Raw genomic sequence first — 20,027 nt, 5'->3', positions numbered from 1 at the left:
CAATGTGACAGGTAGTGTGCTAGGGGCTGGGGATACATTGGTGAGTAAGACACACATAGTAGGTATTCAATAAAAAATTGTAGAACAAATGAGTGCACTAGCCTTCATTAAAACATGCCTCAGAGGCCAAGCTCTGATAATCATTTATCTGATTGAATTCTTGGAACCACTAAGTTTCATACAAGTGATGAAACTGAAGCTAGGAAAAGTTAAGTAAACTCCCAAGGCAAACAGTAAGTACTAGAACTGGGGCTTGACCCAGGTCTATCTGATCCTACAGTCCGTGCTCTGTGCCCATTACACCATATTGTTCCCCCCAAATACAAACATTATAAAGAATATACTGGTACCTTTCTGCTTTGTTTGTTGTTTGGCTAGCTCACCATCTTGGGACTATAGTGTCTCACACAGGCACACACAGTCTTAGCCTGTATTTTCACTTTTCTATAAGGGTGTGTGTAGGTGTGGATATTCCTGTCTGTGTGAGAGGCATGCCTCATGTAGCGCTAATAACTATGAGTTTCTTTAATTCTAGTCCTTGATAGATATTTTTCCCTGTAGAGTTACAGCTACACTAACACACTGACCTGCCTAATATTATAAAGTACATTACCATGTTTTCAAAGAGAAGGAATATATTTGCAGAATTTTTAAAAAAGATATGGCTTTATTGATTTCTGAGAGAGGAAGAGAGAGGGAGAGAGAGAGAGAAACATCAATGATGAGACAGTCGTCATTGATCGGCTGCCTCCTGCAGGTCCCCGACTGGGGGTTGAGCCAGCAACCCGGGCAGGTGCCCTGACCAAGAATCGAGCCTCAGTCTCCTGGATCATAGGTCAAAGCTCAACCGCTGAGCCACGCCGGCCAGATTATTTGCAGAGATTTTGCTTACTAAAATACTTAATTTCTTTAAAATGTTGATGCCATTGATGGAGGAGGAAGGGAGTACTGTTTGTTCGATTATGATTTCAGGTCACAAGTGCAGCGATCTTCATATTCACTGATACCCTTACGCAAGTCAAGGGCAGTCAATCAGTGACAGAAAACATCATCCATCCTGCCCAGCACCTCTCTGGCGCGAAGGGCAGATTTGCAGGCACTGATTGTCAATACATTTGTTCTTGATACTTTTACAGTTCACGTCAGGCCCAGGTTATAGAGCACAAGGTAATTTGTGTTCATCATATAAAGCGCCTACTTTGAGGCCAGGTGGTGTGCTAGGGGCCAAGGGTACTTTGGTGACCAGGAGAGACAAGCACCTTGTACTCATGAAGTTTTATGTCTAGATGGTGAAGGGCACCCTAAATCTGCCTTTTGGGATAGTGATTTTAAGCTGGTTGTTAAGAAAAAAAGACTCAGAAAAAATCATTTGACCCTCTTTCTTTTCTGCCCAACATATTAAGATGGGAAGACCTACTCCAGGAGGAAATCTTAGCTTCTTTACCTTAGCCTAACTTGAATTAAGTATGGCATATAGGAAGGCGCCAAGCATGGACCTGGGAGCTAGAACCCACTGAAGCAAAAATTTGCCTGACATGTGTGCCCTACACTTCTTTAGTTACCCGTAAATTGTCTATCTTGTTTTTTTTAATCTAAGATCCCATTTCCCCCTTTTCTCCTTTGTGCAAAATGACATATACACCCATTTTTGCTTCACTGTCTTTGGGAATTTTCATGCTTATGTATTAAAATTGATTTCACCCTAGTAATCTTTGTTAATTATTAGCCCAGCTAAAATAATTTAAAAGGTGAGAGAAAAAGTATTATTATTTTTTTAGCCCCCACAAGGGGAAGACAGAAAATGGAAACTACTTATCAGATGTACTATGCCTAAGAGAGGAATAGATGAGCCTTTGGGAACAGTAACTTAGGGACATAACCTCCTTCAGAGGGAAAAGGGACTTATAAGGAAAAGGCCTTTGGACTCAAAACCTGTGGTTTGAATGACTATAGTTTATATCATACACCTGACACATGGAAGATATTTGATAAATATCTGTTGAACTAAGTATGAACACGTGAATGAGTGAACAATTAAATGAATAAAATATTGTTCTCTTTTCTAAATAGGCATAGTTTTTGTTAGTCTCCATGCGTACTTTTTAAAAAAGTTCATTTTTATTGTTGAAAATATTACAAATGTCCCCCTTTTCCCCCATTTACCCCCCACCCCATCCGGCCAGGCCTTCACTGCACTATTGTCTGCATGGGTTATACATATATGCATCTGGGACTTCGTTAACTGGAAGAATAGCTCCCTCACCGTCTCCTATACTCCTAGATGCTTTCCTTTCAACTGTGTTACCAGAAAGCACCTGCTAACACCATCTCAGCATTTGGGTCCATTCTTACCATTGTAGTAAATAATTAAAGACCAAACTCCTGGAAGCAATGTCCAAGTATTCTTTTTTTGTTTCTCACCTCAGGAATTCCAAAAGAAATGAAAACTTTCACCATTCCTTCCTTTTAAATTAGTGAGGAATTATAAATCTTAAAAAAAATGTAAAAAAATACATATTCAACCAAGCAACTCTAAAGAATATTGTGCACAAAGAGATTAGTGTTTGATAAAGATTGTTCATTTTTAAGATTTTAAATTGATTTTTAGAGAGAGAAGAAGGGAGAGAGAAACATCGATGAGAAGGAAACAACAATTGGCTGCCTCCTGCACTCCCCCTACCTGGGATGAGCCCCAAACTGGAGCAGGACGATGTCCAACCAACTGAGCCATACCGACGAGGGTGATAGATATTGTTTATTTAAACCTCTAAGCTGAGAGAAAAAGGAAGGAGAAATAATACTTATCATTTTTATGAGTATAAAAATCATAGAAAACTTCCTATAAAAAAATCTGCTAGAAAGCTGATAAAAATGACAATGAAATCTATACTCATGTGACCTTCTATCATTACTCAAGGGCAAAGGACACATATTTGAAAGAGAATAAAGAGATCTCTTGTACTGGTGAGTTTTTAAAAAGTAGCTTAACTAATGAAGGGAGGCCTCCCTTAAAATTTGTACTATTGGTTTCACATGAACAGACTTAACAATGTTTACATTAATAAGTTATTCTCCCAGTGGGCTTTAGGGAAAATACTCCTACCCTTTTGAAGAGCAACAGCGACCCCTACTGCTCAAATAAGACAGCTCTGTTTGTAAACTAGGACAAGGATTCTTAGCCTTTTCTTGGCCCTGGATCCTTTTATGAATCCAAATCAATTTATAGAACCCCTCACCAGAACAAATTTTAGGTTCTTATTAACACAAAATTTGCATACAATATAGGTAATTCATGGATCCCTGAGCTAGATAACAGGGTAACTGAGTTCTATCTAAAACTTTCAAGTGCATAATTCTGTAAATTCAGGACAGCTTTTTAAAATTTGGAGCATAATCTATTCCAAATTACCAAACTTATTACAATGTTTTTATGAGTCTGGGCTTATACATTTTTTTGGGGGGGGGAGAGATTAACTAATAAGCTAATAGATCCAAATAGACAATTATATTTCCATAAATATATTATAATCTTGCTTACATTTCTATAATTTTATCGCCATTTAAAATTATGTTCTATTGTATAGTTATTACTATCTTTATAATTATAATATGAAGTCTAGAAACAGCACATATTGTATAATTATGGCATTTCCTTGTAAGCCCTACCATCAGTGACCATCGTCAGAGAAAATCAGTTCTAAGGCAAAACTCACACTCAAATTCAGAGTGTTTGCATTTTCAAGTATGACCTTAATGGATTTAACGAATTAAAAATTAATGAATTTCTAAATAAGATTATCAATTCACATTGCTATACTTTTGATAGATCCCCCCGCGCCCCCCAACAGTATACGCAGTATACTCTGGGAACAAGATCAGCGTAACTGATTATGGTTAAGGAAAAAGCAGAGCCAGTGAAACGTTCGTCTACTCAAGTTTGCAAACGTGCAATTCCATCAGTTTTTCTTTCTACAGACACACACACGCTCCACAAGTCTTCGCTCCCCAGGCCCTGACTCCTCCCCACAGGCTGCCGGGCAGAGAAAGGCCCGCCCCTCGGGCCCACGTGGCCTGCGGGCGACTAGGGCGCGTTGCGCGGAGCTACGTCACATCCGGCGTCGGGGCCCCAGGTTCCGGAAGAGGCTGCAGGGTTGTGGCGGCTGTTCCTGCGTTGATGTTTAGTTTCATTGCGGCCAGAGCGGCGAAATACACGGCAGCATCATGGTCGAGGTAAAGTGGCACTTGGGTGCCGAGGAGCAGTTGCTTTGGGGCACGTTTACTCGGGCGGGGGCGTGCGGCAGCGAGGGTGTTGGGAGTGCAGGGAGAGGAGAGGCGGCGGGGGGATGCTGTTTGGCCGAGGCCGGGTGTTTCTCAAGGTTTTCAGGGAGGGAGAGAGGCTGCCTGAGAGCACGGGTTGGAGGTTGCGTCCGGGCGGGAAGCCTGAAATAGTGCCTCCAGCCCTTATTTGACCCTTGGGCACTCGAGGTGGGCACTGTCTTCTGAGGCGGGGCTTCTGTCCATGTCCGACCGCTGGTCTTCGTCGCCTGCGGGGTAGTGTCCGCGATTGTGCCCTAAGAGACTGGTGCCTTCTCTGGTGTCCACTTTGTCTCTTACTCCAGCTGTTCCCCAGGAAAGTGTGTCGTCCTTGGATGTTTGCATCATTCCCTAGCTTGAACAGCCATTCCGTTAGCAAGCCTTGTTTTTCTTTTCTCAGAACTATTTCTTGACTCTTGTCTGTACCCGCTGCCATCACCTTAATTCAGACCAACAGCATGTTTCACTTGGACAGGTGAATTAGCTCTCAGCTGGTCTCCTTGCTTCCATTTTTGTTACAACTGCCCCTCCCCCCCATCAATATGTTTGAAAACATAAGTTGGCCCTGCTTTGCTTGCTTAAAACCCTTTGCTAGTCCCATGTTCTTAGAGCAAAAATACAGACTGTTACAATGGTCTTTAAAAAACCTTACTGATCTCGACCTGGTCTACCCTTGCAACCTCATCCTGCATCACTACTCACCCTCTCACCCAGTATATACAACTATTCTGCAGTTCCTGGCATTATTTCCTTTACTGAACACCTTTATACATAGCATTTTCCTCTCTGCCTGGATTATTTTTACCTCTTTTTTTGGTGCCAGGCTAACTTCCTTTCTGCTTAAGTATCACCTAAGAGAGAGCTTTCTTACTTTGCTAAGCCCTATCTCCATTTTCTCAGTCCCTTGTTTATTTCCTTCATAGTACAAAGTGTGGAGTTATTTTGCTTATTTTTATTTGTCTGTTTCCTCTTGAGCACAAGGACCATGAATGTCTTCATCATTCTGTTGTTAGCTTCTAGCACAATACCTACTAGGCACATAATAGTAGCTCAGTAAATTTTTATTGAATAAATGACTAATCTTAAGCACCACTCTGTCTACTTGGGGCTCTCGTCAAGGAGGAGCTTCCTCCTTTTCTCTGAACTTGACTGCTATAGCTTGCTACGATTAGCTGTGATTAGTGGTACAAAGTTTTTTACATTTTTAAACATGTAATAACTACTTTGACTTCAATTTAGGTTTGATATGTGTAATTTGTAGCTAGACGTGTAATTGCACTCTTTCTTTCTAGGAGGTACAGAAACATTCTGTGCATACACTTGTGTTCAGGTCATTGAAGAGGACCCATGACATGTTTGTAGCTGATAATGGAAAACCTGTGCCTTTAGATGAAGAAAGGTATGTATAGTTTCTTTTTTAATTGTTAGACTATTTAAATTTCTAATATTGGGGAAGAGAGCAAGGAAGGGGAACCTGTAAAGTTTAGTGAGTGACACTAACAGACATAGGTTATCTGTTCAATAATGAGTGGTGTTAGGGTATAATTTAAGCTGATTTAGCTTTTTGGGGTCTTGTACATTAACTAATTAATTGATTAATTAATTGCACTTTACAGATACCGAGTAATTAGGAGAGTCCCTTATAGGTGTTATATTTTATAACCAATCACTTTGTATGTGCTTTTAGCTACTCTCAGAGCCTCACTGAGCTGAAACTGTACCTGGCCAATACATCTACTCCCATCTGTTCTTGTTAGTATGATGAAGGTTTTTGAGTGTTGGCATATTTTTAGTTCTACATCTCCAGCTCCAGTCTGGGTTTACATTATGTGCATTGTGGCCCTTTTGCCCTTTACCCTTCTTTTAAAATCTGCTTAATTCCTCAAACAAGCATTTATATTTAATTTGCAAAGTGGACTGTTTTTAATAGTACTATAATAGGTAGATTTAAAAAAAAAAATGATTGAACTAATTAAGTACTTTGATTAGCTCTAACTAACCTTTTGCAATCTGTCCAGTAAAGGTTACTAGAAAACTTGCACTATATTTTTATACTTAGGCATTTGAAAGAAAATATATTAACATTGAGGTTTTTAAAAAAGATATATTAGTTTCTATACATTTTAAAATCAGTTAGACCCTTGATAACTCATCTGAAAGGTTTTACATTTATCGGTTAATAAACTACACTATTATGTAGACTTAATGGATGCTATGTGGTGGATTGTGAATAAAAGTGTGGAAATGAACTTGGAAATTTTGAGCTTTTTAAAGTGTGGTTTCACTTTAAAATCTTTATAGAAAATTTTTCTACATGATTAGGCAAACTTAAGCTATTTAAGTACTTGTTTCCTGGCTGTCTGTGAATGTGTTTATATTGGTGAATATATTTAAGGTACATAAAGATACATTCTTATGTTTATAACTTTTTAAAATAGTCACAAACGAAAAATGGCAATCAAGCTACGGAATGAGTATGGCCCTGTGTTGCATATGCCTACTTTGAAAGAAAATTTTAAAGAGAAGGGTCCTCAGAATGCATCAGATTCATATGGTCATAAACAATATCCTGCCAATCAAGGTGAGTATAGCATTGTCAGAAATGTCAGGACTTCTGTGTGAATTTTAAAAATAGATAAATGAAATGTGTTATTAATACCCCAACTGGAAGGACTAACTTAAGCCAAACCCTCTTTAATACTTACACCAGTAGTATGTTAGATGCCTTGATTTCCCCATTGGAGTAGTGCGTGAGATTATTGGTTGGTGGATTTTTTCTATAGGAAATGAAAAAGTGGTAGTATAATGATGGCAGAAATTCTTAGTATATGGAGAAGGTCATGATGGAGATTAAAGGAAAAATTCCTAATACGTGGGGAGACCATCTATCTCTTTTTCAGAAAGATAACATTAAGTACTTAAATTGTAGTGACTAAAGATAATGCAAGATTCCTCAGGAAAACTGTTTGCTTAGAAGAAAAAGCAGAGTGGATTATTACTTTATTGAATGACTTCTCTACACACCCTGCTACAGAGTAAGTGCACAAGCACTCTTGACATCATGTTGGCAAATGGTCAAGGAAATCAGTATATACATGTTCTTTAGAAGTCAAAACAAAAATGACCCACTTACCTTATTTCTGAGGCTTGAGTTTAGTTGTGAAAATTTTAGAAATCTGATTGATAATATAACATTTAATTCATTAAAAGAGATGATACTAATAACTTAAGATAAATTTTGCCATTGATGAATTTCTCTCTTTCTCTTTCTCTCTTGAAGGACAAGAAGTTGAATATTTGGTAGCGGGTACACATCCCTATCCACCAGGACCTGGTAAGTGAGCTGCATATGGGAAATGTGGTACTGTCACATGTGTTTCCATGAATGAGCTAATAATGTGATTCCCATAATCTATAAAGTACAAGATAAGCTATTGACATATATTTCCATGAATTAGTTGATAATATGATTCCCATAACCTATAAAAGGTAAACTCAGTAGCCAGCCATCCAGGTATAGGTTTTTAGATGATAATGAACGAATGCTTAGTATCACAAGCATTCATTCAGCAAACATTCTTAAGTACCTATATTTTTTTAGGCACTGCTAGGAATTCAAAGACAGACTGCCCCAGACTAAGACAAGCTTGTTATTTGGAGATTTAGGCAGGCAGACATGTAAATATCACTAAGCTTATAAAAGTGATACTGTAAGCATTACTATAGAGGCAGATATGATAGAAATGTATACTGGGTGTGTGTGTGGAGGAACTGGCACATCAGCGGAGTAGCCAGTATAACAGGGTAGAGGATAAGAAGCATAGTATATCTAGGTTCTAGTAATTTTAGAGGACAGGTTTCACTATATTGAAAGTACAGGAAAATTAGTGCCTCTTATTGTAAGTATACATTTATTCTTCAAAGTATTCTGTTAGTATTTAGGAAACTTGCTTAATTTTTTTTATCTGAGGTTAACATCCCAAGATTATAGAAACTTAACTTTACTGTCTTGAACTTTGCTAATACCAAGCTGCTTGTGATTAAATTAAATTTGAATTATATATTGTTAAGTGATATTTGTGGTAAAAAAGTAACAAAATACATGCAAAACATAATCAGTTTTTGAAATATCAGCACCTGGAGCTAATCACCATTACCTTTTTGGAATGTTTTCCTCCAGTGTTTTATTTTTAAATACATGCAACTGAAAACAAACATAGCTACTAAAAGGAATTTTTTTTAAATTTTTATTTATTTATTTATTTATTATTTTAACAGGGGTTGCTTTAACAGCAGATACTAAGATCCAAAGAATGCCAAGTGAGTCAGCTGCACAGTCCTTAGCTGTGGCATTACCTTCTCAGGCCAGGTATGAAATATGCTTCTCATTACAAAGATTTTGCAAGCATAGTTCACTGTTCACATTTTTTTCTCGTTTTTAAATTTGTTTCTTTATAATTATGTATTACGGGACATTTTTCTTTAGTCAGTGCTTACAAAAATTTAACATATAAAGTTCATTCTACAGAACATGTGACTGGAGGCATTAATTACTTAGAATGTGATGTTTTTTGCCTCAGGGTTGATGCAAATCGAGGTGCACCTGCTGGAGGCTCTGATCGTTCACAGCCTGCAGGGATGACTTTGGTGAGTTTCTCTGTTAAATCACACTGCAGGTGCCTGCCTTTTGGAATATGTTGCCTTATTTCCCTTTATTCTAAGAGTTTTACCTTAAATATTAAAAAGAACCTTTTTTTGGAATTGTTAAATTTATTTTGATGGAGATAGTGTGATGTTGCGCTTTATTATCCACTATTAAAAATACAAGCAGTGTTACTCTGAAACCTGTATGTTTTAGATATGAAAGACTTTTTTAAATTAAACTCTTAAGTTGATTTGTACCATTGAAGTTGATAAAAGTTTATCTGTAAGTAAATGGCAGCTACTATTATTGGTGGAAGTAGTTAAAGAATAAGTGAAAATACTCTGTCACTTGAAATAAGTGTAAGTTTTACTTCTTCAGCTTATGCAGTTGGTTTGACTTTGTGAAGAGAATACAGTTGTAGTCCTCCCACCACATTTCTTTTTTAGTCTCCATTTGCAGGTCTCTCTGCTCAGGCTTTCTGCCTCCTTAGGAGAAAGTAATGTAAGCTTCTTGAGGGTAGGAACTTTATGGGCTTAAGTATTTTTGGATAGATGGATAGGTGTAACAGTAGATTATATATTAGCTAGAATGCCTTTTAAAATAGTATTGAAATATTTGGGGGGAAGGTAAATAGAAGGACCTATCAGTCTCTCCATTGCAATATAAATCAGTGATGTTAAAATATGACAATGAAGGGCAATGGCATTAATCCACATACAGTCACTTAAATAATAATAGCTTAAATAGAGCATTTATTACTCTATTAATCATAACTGTATGAGATAGGCACTGGTATTTCCATTTTTAAAATGAGGCATATAGGTTACATAATTTTTATCCAAGGTCAATCAGCTGTTAATTGGCAGAGCTGGGTTTTGAACTTATGCACAGTGATATGTGCTCTTAACTTTAATGTTCTGCCTCTCAGATTTTTAAATTGCTTTTTAAAATTAGCATACAGAAAATGCAGTTTTTATTAGAAGTTTTAGACTCATTTTCTAGTTATGCAAACATTTTTTAGCTGCCCTTTTCTCTTCATAGAAAGGAGGGGAAAAGCTTTCATAAATCCCCTCTTTGAATTTCCATTTTTGAGAAAACTTTCATAAATTTCCTCTTCCAATTTCCATTTTTGGTAACATGAAAACGTAAGTATGATATCTTTAATAATAATGTGACCTGTTCCACACCTAGGCTGTTATGGAGGGTGGCAATGCCAAGAACACTGCACTGATGGCTAAGAAGGCCCCGACAATGCCGAAACCCCAGTGGCACCCACCATGGAAACTCTACAGGGTGAGTGAATCTGTATATTATTCCACTACATGAAACGTGTTCACTGTCCAATTGACAAGAGCTGAGGACTAGAATGAGGAGGAAAAGGAGTGAATATGAGAACAGGTACGGTGATCTGAGGTTTGACGGGGGAAAGGACTTGGGCACTAGCTTAAAAGATATCTTGGGAAGGAGACTTGTATTTTGTATAAAATATTGATAGAAGGCTACTAAATGTAGAGAGCGGTTGAAATAAATTAAGACTCGTGCCTGAGGTATTTAATATGGAGGTCAAGGGGAAAAACAGTATGTTAGGACATTTCTTTGGCTCTACTGATTATCTTTTCAATTATAGTAAATTAAAGTGATTTCAAATGTACCAGATCTAAAATAAAATGTATATAGTAGAAAAAGTACAAAGTATGTTATATTTTACTTTTCAAATTATCATACAGTAAAACGGATTTTCTTTTGGTATACAGATCTAATACATTTTAATAACTATATAGATTTGGGTAACTACTACCACAATCAGAATATAGAAGTTCTATTTTTTTATAGCCACACCCTTCCCCAACCCTGGCAACCATTTGTTTTCCATCACTATAGTTGTGTCTTCTTAACTGTGTCATATAAATGGAATCATTCAATATGTTCCTTTTGAGACTTTCTTTACTCAATCTAATGCCTTTGAGATTCATCCAAGGTGTTGCAAGTATTAATACATTCCTTTTTGTTGCTGAGTAGTATTCCATTGTATAGATATACCAGTTTGTGTATTCACTCGTGGATTGAAGGAAATTTAATAATTATCAGTCTAAAATCTAATTGTCAAAAATTCTTATAATCTTGTCATTTGAAGATGTTGGAGGACAATTTAAGCTTGAATTGAATAAACTTTAACTTACATGTAATGAGTTGAGATTGAATAACCCTTAACTTATGGGGCTGCCCATTCTACATTGTTTTAAATACAGGTGATCAGTGGGCATCTTGGCTGGGTTCGATGTATTGCTGTGGAACCTGGAAATCAGTGGTTTGTTACTGGATCTGCTGACAGAACTATAAAGGTAATAAGGAGGGAACTGCTTTGTGTTTGCCATGTACATTTAATCTGTTTTAAGTTACTTCCTCTGGTGGGAATGCTCTTTTGTTTTCTCTGATTTCATAGACCTGAGTATGGAGTAAAGCTTATTGTTTATACCAGTTAAAAGTTCCATCTGTTTGAAAAGTGGTATTTAAACAGTTTTTGTTTTCAAACAGAACATGCTGACTACCTATCACAGATTCCTTGATGCTTAAGTTTTTTCTTCTCTGGTTATAAAATTAAAGCATACTCATGTATAAAAAGTGTGGCAATGGCCTGGCCAGGCGTGGCTCAGTGGTTGAGCAACGACCTAGGATCCAGGAGATCAGGGTTCAATTCCCGGTCAGGGCACATGCCCGGGGTTGCCAGCTCGATCCCCAGTGGGGGGCATGCAGGAGGCAGCCGATCAATGATTCTCTCCTCATTGATGTTTCTGTCGCTCTCTCCCTCTCCTTTCCTCTCTCTGAAATCAATAAAGATATATTTTTTAAAAATTAAAAAAAAAAAAAAAGTGGCAAGTATAGAGAAACATAAAAGAACATAGACCCACACGTAATCCCACCACTGACAGATATTCGAGTGAATTTCTCCTTAGTGTTTTGCATTTTCTTCTGAGTTTTTCCTGTGTATAAATATATCTCTTAAAAATCATGCTTGATAATGTAATTTTCATCCTTTTTTATACTTAACATATCAAAGGCATGTCTCTGAAAAATCTAACATCTTTTAAAATGGTTCCATGGTATTTTAGCACTTAGATTTTCTATTATCTATTTTCCTATTGGACATTTTAGTTTCGTGACTTTTACTATCACAAGTAATGCTGTAATTAATCTTTGTGCCTAAAGCTTTTACTGTTTTTTTTTTAAAAAATTTAAATTTATTTATTGATTTCAGAGAGAGAGAAAAACATAAACTTGTTGTTCTACTTGTTATGCATTCATTGGTTGATTCTTGTATGTGCCCTGACGGGATTGAACCCCCAACCTTGGCGTATCAGGATGATGCTCCATCCAACTAAGCTACCCAGCCAGCGCCAGCTTTTTCTGTTTTTAAATTATTTTATTTTTGATTCTCAAAAACGGAATTAATGGGTCAAACATTTTTGAAGTTGGCACTCAAAGTGCAAATTATTTTCTAAAATCGTGAAATGATAGTGTATGAGAGGATTCTTTTCAGCCTAGTGATTGTGTACCTTTGAAAATTTCTACTTATAATCAGAAATGAGTATCTAATCTTTCACAAACGGTTTATACAAAATTTCTAGTGAGGTCCAATATTTTGATATAAAGCTACTTTTAGGATTTTTAAATAAATTTTTTTTATTGAGTTGTAATTGGATATACAATATTAGGTAAGTTTCAGATGTACAACATAATGATTCCCTGTTTGTATATATTTTGACCTGATCACCACAAAGTCTAGTTAACATCTGTCATGGTACATAGTTACAAATTTTTTTTTGTTATAATGAGAACTTTTAAGATCTACTCTTAGCAACTTTCAAATACGCAATGCAATATGATTAACTATAGTTACCATTTGTACATTAATTACATCCCTGTAACTTATTAATTTATAACTGGAATTTTGTACCTTTTGATTCCCTTCACCCATTTTATCTGTCCTTCACGCTGGCTTCTGGCAACCACCCACCTGTTCTCTGTATCTATGAGCTTAGTTTTTCAGGTTTTTGTTTCTGTTTTAGATTCCGTATATAAGTGAGATTGTGTGCTATTTTTCTCTGACTTAATTTGTTTAGCATAATGCCCTCAAGGACAATCCATGTTGTCACAGATGGCAAGTTGTGTTTTTTTTAATGATTAAATAATCCATTGTATGTATATATGCCACATTCTCTTTATGTATGTAATCAATTAATGGACATTTAGGTTGTTTCCCTAGGGTTTTTTAAAAAATCTTCACCCGAGGATGTGCTTAGAGGGAGGAAGGGGGAGAGAGAGAGAGAGAGAAACATCGATGTGAGACAGAAACATCGATTGGTTGCCCTCAGTATGCACCCCGACCGGGGATCGAACCTGCAACCCAGGTATGTGCCCTGGTCAGGAATGGAACCAGGAACCTTACGGTGCACAGGACGACATTCAACCAACTGAGCCACTCCAGCCAGGCTCCATAGGGGTTTTTTAAGTTGCTGCCATCCTTGGCTAATTTAATACCATCACATTCATATTTTTGTTAACAATGATATCCTTTATATATTAAGAATATTAATCTTTTGTCCTCTGTTACAAATATTTTCCCAGTTTGAGCATGCCTTTTAATTCCATTTTCTTCCCTGCTTTTATTTTTGGTGGTGGTAGGGGGGTTATTTTGCAAATTAAAAGTTTTTTATGTGTTTGTATTTTTCACATTTTGGAGACTTAATTTTAACATCAGGATTTAAAAATTTTGTTTGGAATAATCAACAAGAAGAAAAATGAAATATTCTTTGATTGCAGATCTGGGATTTGGCTAGTGGCAAATTAAAACTTTCATTAACTGGGCACATTAGTACAGTTCGTGGTGTGATAGTAAGTGCAAGAAGCCCATACCTGTTCTCCTGTGGAGAAGACAAACAAGTCAAATGCTGGGATCTTGAATATAATAAGGTAAGCTTGGATATAAGGATGTAAAACATTAAGATTCTCTGAGATCTGCTCCTACTGAAGTGGATCAGTGATGAAAATAGCCAAATCTGAGCATCAGAAGACCTTCCAGTCTACTTGATGCATGATCTCTATAGTTCTGGGAAGCAAAAGTATAAAGTAGTGTAAAACAAAGTGTGTGTGTGTGTGTGTGTGTGTGTGTGTGTGTGTGTGTGTGTGTGTGTGTGTGTAACATGTGTATGAAGAGCTGATCAATTCTGAGCAATGATGAAAAGGTTTGACTGCTGATCTTTGTAATTATGAAGGTTTCTACACTTGATCTGAGCTCAGAGTTGAGTTGAAACAAGCAAAAAAACCACATATAATGAGCCACTGTTTTTCTTTCTAATTATAGAAATTTTAACTTCACTGCTATGTTTGCAGGTTATAAGGCACTATCATGGACATCTGAGTGCAGTGTATGGTTTGGATTTGCATCCAACAATTGATGTGCTGGTAACCTGTAGTCGAGATTCAACTGCACGGGTAAATGGAATAGAGCTTGGTGTTTATCTATAAATGTACTGCATCTTATACTAGGCATATTTGATATTGGAGTCATATATTGTTCGATAGAGAATTAAAGATAGTTACTTTGACCCATCAATAATCTAGTCCCTCTGTTTCTTGACTTGTATGTTTTTACACCATCTTCAGTTCTGTGACCTCACCATGATTATTATTGGGAGTGCCTGCCCCTGAAATGTGACGCACTCACATTCTGTTCTGTCACTGCAGGTTTCATTCAGTGGTTCCATTATACCGATTCTTAGACTTTCAGTCTTCTAATCTTTTAGCTTTTTTCCCATCCACTGTATCCTGTCTACAACCCCCAGCCAGCTTCAAAATTATTATCTCTCACTTAAGGTTTTCATTATATTCAGGCATTGTTGTGTATTAAATTCCCAGCCTTGAATTCATTCAGTTACCTGCCTGAGTTATGAATACCTGTTCTCTTTCACAGTATGTCTATTGTGGTTTTTTATAGATTTGGGATGTGAGAACTAAAGCCAGTGTACACACATTATCTGGACATACAAATGCAGTTGCTACAGTGAGGTGTCAAGCTGCAGAACCACAAATTATTACTGGTACGATTGATACTTTAAAGTTTACCATGTATTCATATCAATACATTATTATTGTGCATGTGTTTTTCATACTTACTATGACTTTGTTTTGTTTTAAATTTTATTTTTGTTTAAAATATTACAGATGTCTGTTTTTCTCCCCAATGAACCACCCCGTTCCAATCTCCCTCCCCAGTTTCTCTCCCTACCATTGTCTGTGTCCTTGGGTTGTGCATATATGCATATAAATTCTTTGGTTACTCTCTCCCCCTCCACCCACCCACCCTCCTCCATCCTTCTGACATTCGACTATGACTCACTTTGTATCGTGTATACAGTGTTCCTGTGTGTGTGCATTTGAAATTTATTATAATATTCCATTCTATTTTTAGGTCATACTTTTTACATATCATAGACTATGTCATACACAGTATTATGTACTGTTTGAATGAAAAATGGTGATGTTAGATAAATTAAGCGTTATTTCATAGCATTAGAATTTCTGGTCTAGAAAATTAAAGTTAGAAAATAAGATATCCTGACACCAATAACCTTTATTATTATTTTTTTTAAATATACCTTTATTGATTTCAGAGAGAGGAAGGGAGAGGGAGAGAGATAGAAACTTCAATGATGAGAGAGTCATTCATTAGCTGCCTCCTGCATGCCCCCAATTGGGGATCGAGCCTAAAACCCACCCGGGCATGTGCCCTGACCAGGAATTGAACCTCCATCTTTTGGATCATAGGTCAATGCTCAACCACTGAGCCACGCCAGCTGGGCCACCAATAACCTGTAGAACAGGTTTGAGTGTTGTTTTACTTAAAATAAGGTTAATAACAATGGATCTTTACACTGAGACTAGAAAATAATTCTGTGCTGTAAAGTCATACCTCAGTTTTCGAACATCTCTGTTGATGAACATTTCGGTTTCCGAGCGCTGTAAACCTGGAAGGAAATGCTTCGGTTTTCGAACACACCTTGGAAGTGGAACACGCTCCATGGCTTCCGCTGAGGGCAAGATCCTGAGGCCCAGCTGTCGGCTGTGGATCCCTTGGTTTTTGAATGTTTCAGAACTCAAATGGTCTTCCGGAGTGGATTACATTTGAAAACCGAGGGACCACTGTATTTTATTAACCGAAAAATCATTTGAATTTTATCCTACTTCTCCACTAGGGGTAACATCGTGTATTTGTTTTGTTTATTATTGGCATTTGTTTAAGCTGTTCAGCTGACAGCGCATCGAGCATGTATTACATTTTTCAGTGTTGTTAGTCCTCACCCCAGGATATTTCCATTGATTTTTTAGATAAAGTGGATGGGGGGGGGGAGGAGAAACATCGATGTGAGAAAGACACATCGATTAGTTGCCTTCCACATGTGCCCTGACAGGGGCCGGGGTTGAATCTGCAGCCCAGGTACATTCCCTTGCCCGGGAATCGAACCCGCAACCCTTCTGTACATGGGCCAGTGCTCTCCACTGAGCCACACTGGCCAGGGCTACATTTTTTTAAGAGTTGAATTTAAAACCAGCCCAAGCCCTAGCCTGTTTTCTCAGTGGTTAGAGCTTCGGCCCACAGACTGAAAGGTCCCAGGTTCAATTCCAGTCAAGGTCATGTACCTTGCTTGGTTGCAGTCTCCATCCCCAGCAACCAATCTGTGTCTCTCTCTTGCATTGATAATTCTCTCTCTCTTTCTCCCTCTCTCTCCCTTCCACTCTCTCTGGAAAGCAATGGAAAAAATATCCTCGGGTGAGAATTAAAAAATAATAATAATAAAACCAACCTAAAATTTTGGAAATACAAAGCAACTAGCCAAGAGTTGGTATGACTTTCATTTAGAATTTATGTGTCTGTGGGAGAACACTTCGTATTTTATTATGGTTTTGCATTCTTTTTCCTAATCTATGTTTTGGGGATGTATATTTTTGTTACAGGAAGCCATGACACTACAATACGATTATGGGATTTAGTGGCTGGAAAAACAAGAGTCACATTAACAAATCACAAAAAATCAGTCAGAGCTGTGGTGTTACATCCAAGACAGTAAGTGTGTTTTCCTAATTAGTTTCTCCTCTTTAGTTTTGGTGTAGTACAGAAATACCAGCATTAGTACTACTTTGGTAGTCATTTAGACACTCATTTACAGGCCATTTCCCTTTGTAGTATTTTGCTTCATGCCCTGTATAAAATGAAAGTTTTCTACATGGTAAACAGTGATAATATCAAATGAAACAATATAAATAAATCATATTTAAAAGCTGCATGCCAAAATAGAAGCTAAAAGTAGCTAGATTTAATGTTTTGGATACGTGTTGTTTATTGTACACTAAGATATACATAGAATAGTTTAATTCTTAAGGGGGAAGCTAATGTACATGGGGAAAAAAGTACAAACTATGAACATTATAGTTGGGGTATCCAAAGAGGTGGAGTGTAATATCCTAAGCTATTGTTTGTTATATCACATCACCCTGACCTTTTTCTTGTCATACTCATGTCTTTTCTCCCCCCCCTCCCCTTACCCTCTTCCCTCTCTCCTCCTTTTTTCCTTTCCCTATCTCACTCTCTCCCTTTCTCTCTTTCTCTTGCCTTCTGTTTATTTTCTTTAGTTGTCCTCTTGTCCCCCACACTCCTCCCAAATAGTTGCATAGACTCTTGCCCTTTATGTGAATTTAGGGGTTTGGGTTTGCACATTTATTGCTGTAGCTCAGTATAGAACATGGGTAAATGAGAGGAGAATAAAACATTAATCTAGGCCTTAAAATACATTTAAAATAATTTGAAACTCTGATTTAACTTGGAACAAATGTCTTGATATTTTTACCTCTTTGTATGACAGTAACATTTGGCTAAAACTCCATAGATCCCTGAATACATATGCTAAATACAACTATAATAAGCGTCTTTAAATCTACCATTTTATTTTACTTGGTTTACTTTGTTACTGTTTTTAATCTTATTTCAGTTACACATTTGCATCTGGTTCTCCAGATAACATAAAACAGTGGAAATTCCCTGATGGAAGTTTCATTCAAAATCTTTCTGGACATAATGCTATTATTAATACATTGACAGTAAATTCTGATGGAGTGCTCGTATCTGGAGGTAAAAGAAGATTTTTATGATAAATGTATTTTAATCTGTTACTGTGTCTTTTAGTGAATGAGTAAACATTGTCAAATTTCTAAGCCATCGCACCTAAGTATTATAGCAAATTTCGTAATTAATGTGTATTTGAATGTTTATATGTATGTTTATGCTTATTTATAATTCATGTAACATTTCATAGTTCAGCCTTCTTTGAGTTCCCATATGATAAATCTAAGTTTGGGATTTATGCTGGGAATCGCCTAAAATTTGGTTGTGTATTCTGGAATTGTATGTCATTTTGTGGTGCTTTTTGAGATCTATAATAAATTTTGAATTTAGCACAGATGAAAGTGGACAAACCAATATTAAGAGAAGCCTGACTGCCTGTGTCTTATGTATCTTTATAACTGTAGTTATTGTCATGGTGCTTGGCTAATAGTTCGTGCTTAATGCTTGCCAAGCTGAATTGTTGAAGGGATGCCAAGTTTAACTGGATTGTTTCCTTTAAGCTGACAATGGAACCATGCATCTTTGGGACTGGAGAACTGGCTACAATTTCCAGAGAGTTCATGCAGCTGTGCAGCCTGGGTCTTTGGACAGTGAATCAGGAATATTTGCTTGTGCTTTTGATCAGTCTGAAAGTCGGTTACTAACGGCTGAAGCTGATAAAACCATTAAAGTGTATAGAGAGGATGATACAGCGGTAAGTTCTCCGTTTCACATACATATTAAAGTAATTCAGCTGTTCCAATTTTTTTTCCTCTCTCATTGGAGCATTTTATTTATTTTTAATATTCAGAATTTTTTTAAAAATTAAATTTATTGGGGTGACAGTGGTTAATATGAACATATAGGTTTCGGATGTGGGTTTCTATATTGCAAGATCTGTATATTGCACTGTGTGCCCACCACCCAGTCATATCTTCTCCTGTCACTGTATATCTTTATAGTATTAAAGTATTTATCATCTTGAATAGTGTCTGCTCATAGCTTTCTGCATTGGTTTCATTGATGCCAGTGAATCTGTAGATTGTTTTAATTTTATTCCAACTTTTCTTACTACAGTTACTGGGAAAATGTTGCAATAAGAACAGTAGCAAATAAGTAGATTGTTATGCAAAGAATTCTAAAGTTACCAGCTTTGGAGTTACTAGAATATCTACTGTATTTGAGATAAAAAACCATAGACTGAATTTGTAGTGAACCCACTCATCCTTCATTAGATTCAAGTAACACTGAAAGTTTGTCAACTATTCCTAAAATTGTTAAATAACTTAAATATATAATGCCAAGTAATATAATGTAGAATTGATAATTATTTTTGTTAGAAAGGAAGTTGTTAAATATGAAGCAAGCTAATACTTTGCTTTCTTATTTACTTTTCTATTTTTAGACAGAAGAAACTCATCCAGTCAGCTGGAAGCCAGAAATTATCAAGAGAAAGAGATTTTAATGTGGCATTCTCTTCATGGCGTTTTTTTTTTAGCTTGGTGTTGATGAGAGGATATCCAGTCATTTTGTGCTCTGGCTAGGATTGTAAAGCAGAAACTCACATGCTCGAATCATTGCTGCTTCATATTTTACAGTAAAATGTGCTGTCTCCCCCCATGTTTTTATTTCTAAAATAAACAATTTGAGATCCTATGAAGATGCAAATAGCAAGTATATGCCAGTTTGTTGAGTATAACTATTCTAAATTCTAAAGATAGAATATTTTGTCCATTTTATTAAAAGACACCTTTTTTAAAAAACTTACCAAATTGCCTGATATAACAAGACTTGTTTTGAGGGGAGCATTTGGTGGTGTTTTTTTTATTTTTAATTGTTTAAAACCTGATAATTTGGGATTAAAGGATTTGAAGTCTTAATTTAACTTATATATTGATTCCACAGACAGTT

General features: G+C 36.7%; 1 protein-coding gene and 2 non-coding genes across 3 annotated transcripts; all 3 read left to right on the top strand.

The window, feature by feature from the left end:
- Positions 1–4,137: 4,137 nt before the first annotated feature.
- On the top strand, positions 4,138–19,793 carry PLRG1 (pleiotropic regulator 1). Its single transcript, XM_016197764.2, has 15 exons — positions 4,138–4,230; positions 5,607–5,713; positions 6,753–6,895; positions 7,595–7,648; positions 8,593–8,683; positions 8,895–8,961; positions 10,151–10,252; positions 11,209–11,301; positions 13,781–13,930; positions 14,351–14,452; positions 14,955–15,057; positions 16,973–17,081; positions 18,004–18,143; positions 18,638–18,831; positions 19,522–19,793. Exons 1-15 carry the CDS (start codon positions 4,222–4,224, stop codon positions 19,579–19,581), a joined length of 1,524 nt encoding a protein of 507 aa, XP_016053250.1. The 5' UTR covers positions 4,138–4,221; the 3' UTR covers positions 19,582–19,793.
- Positions 13,993–14,072, top strand: LOC148093273 (small nucleolar RNA U2-19). The gene has a single exon (XR_015714478.1). It is a non-coding gene; the product is annotated as a small nucleolar RNA U2-19 (small nucleolar RNA).
- Positions 14,187–14,256, top strand: LOC148093272 (small nucleolar RNA U2-30). Its single transcript, XR_015714481.1, has one exon. It is a non-coding gene; the product is annotated as a small nucleolar RNA U2-30 (small nucleolar RNA).
- Positions 19,794–20,027: the final 234 nt, after the last annotated feature.

Source organism: Miniopterus natalensis, chromosome 4, assembly GCF_054644295.1.
Source record: "Miniopterus natalensis isolate mMinNat1 chromosome 4, mMinNat1.hap1, whole genome shotgun sequence".
NCBI lineage: Eukaryota > Metazoa > Chordata > Mammalia > Chiroptera > Miniopteridae > Miniopterus > Miniopterus natalensis.
Note: the sequence above shows the minus strand (reverse complement) of the source record. Positions and strands in the feature narration are given on the sequence as shown.

What these genes read in the sequence shown, in the direction of transcription:
- PLRG1 (XM_016197764.2), top strand. An exon ending in ACAATATCCTGCCAATCAAG is followed by an intron (nt 6,896 to 7,594) that starts GTGAGTATAGCA and finishes TCTCTCTTGAAG; the next exon opens with GACAAGAAGTTGAATATTTG. An exon ending in GTCGAGATTCAACTGCACGG is followed by an intron (nt 14,453 to 14,954) that starts GTAAATGGAATA and finishes GGTTTTTTATAG; the next exon opens with ATTTGGGATGTGAGAACTAA.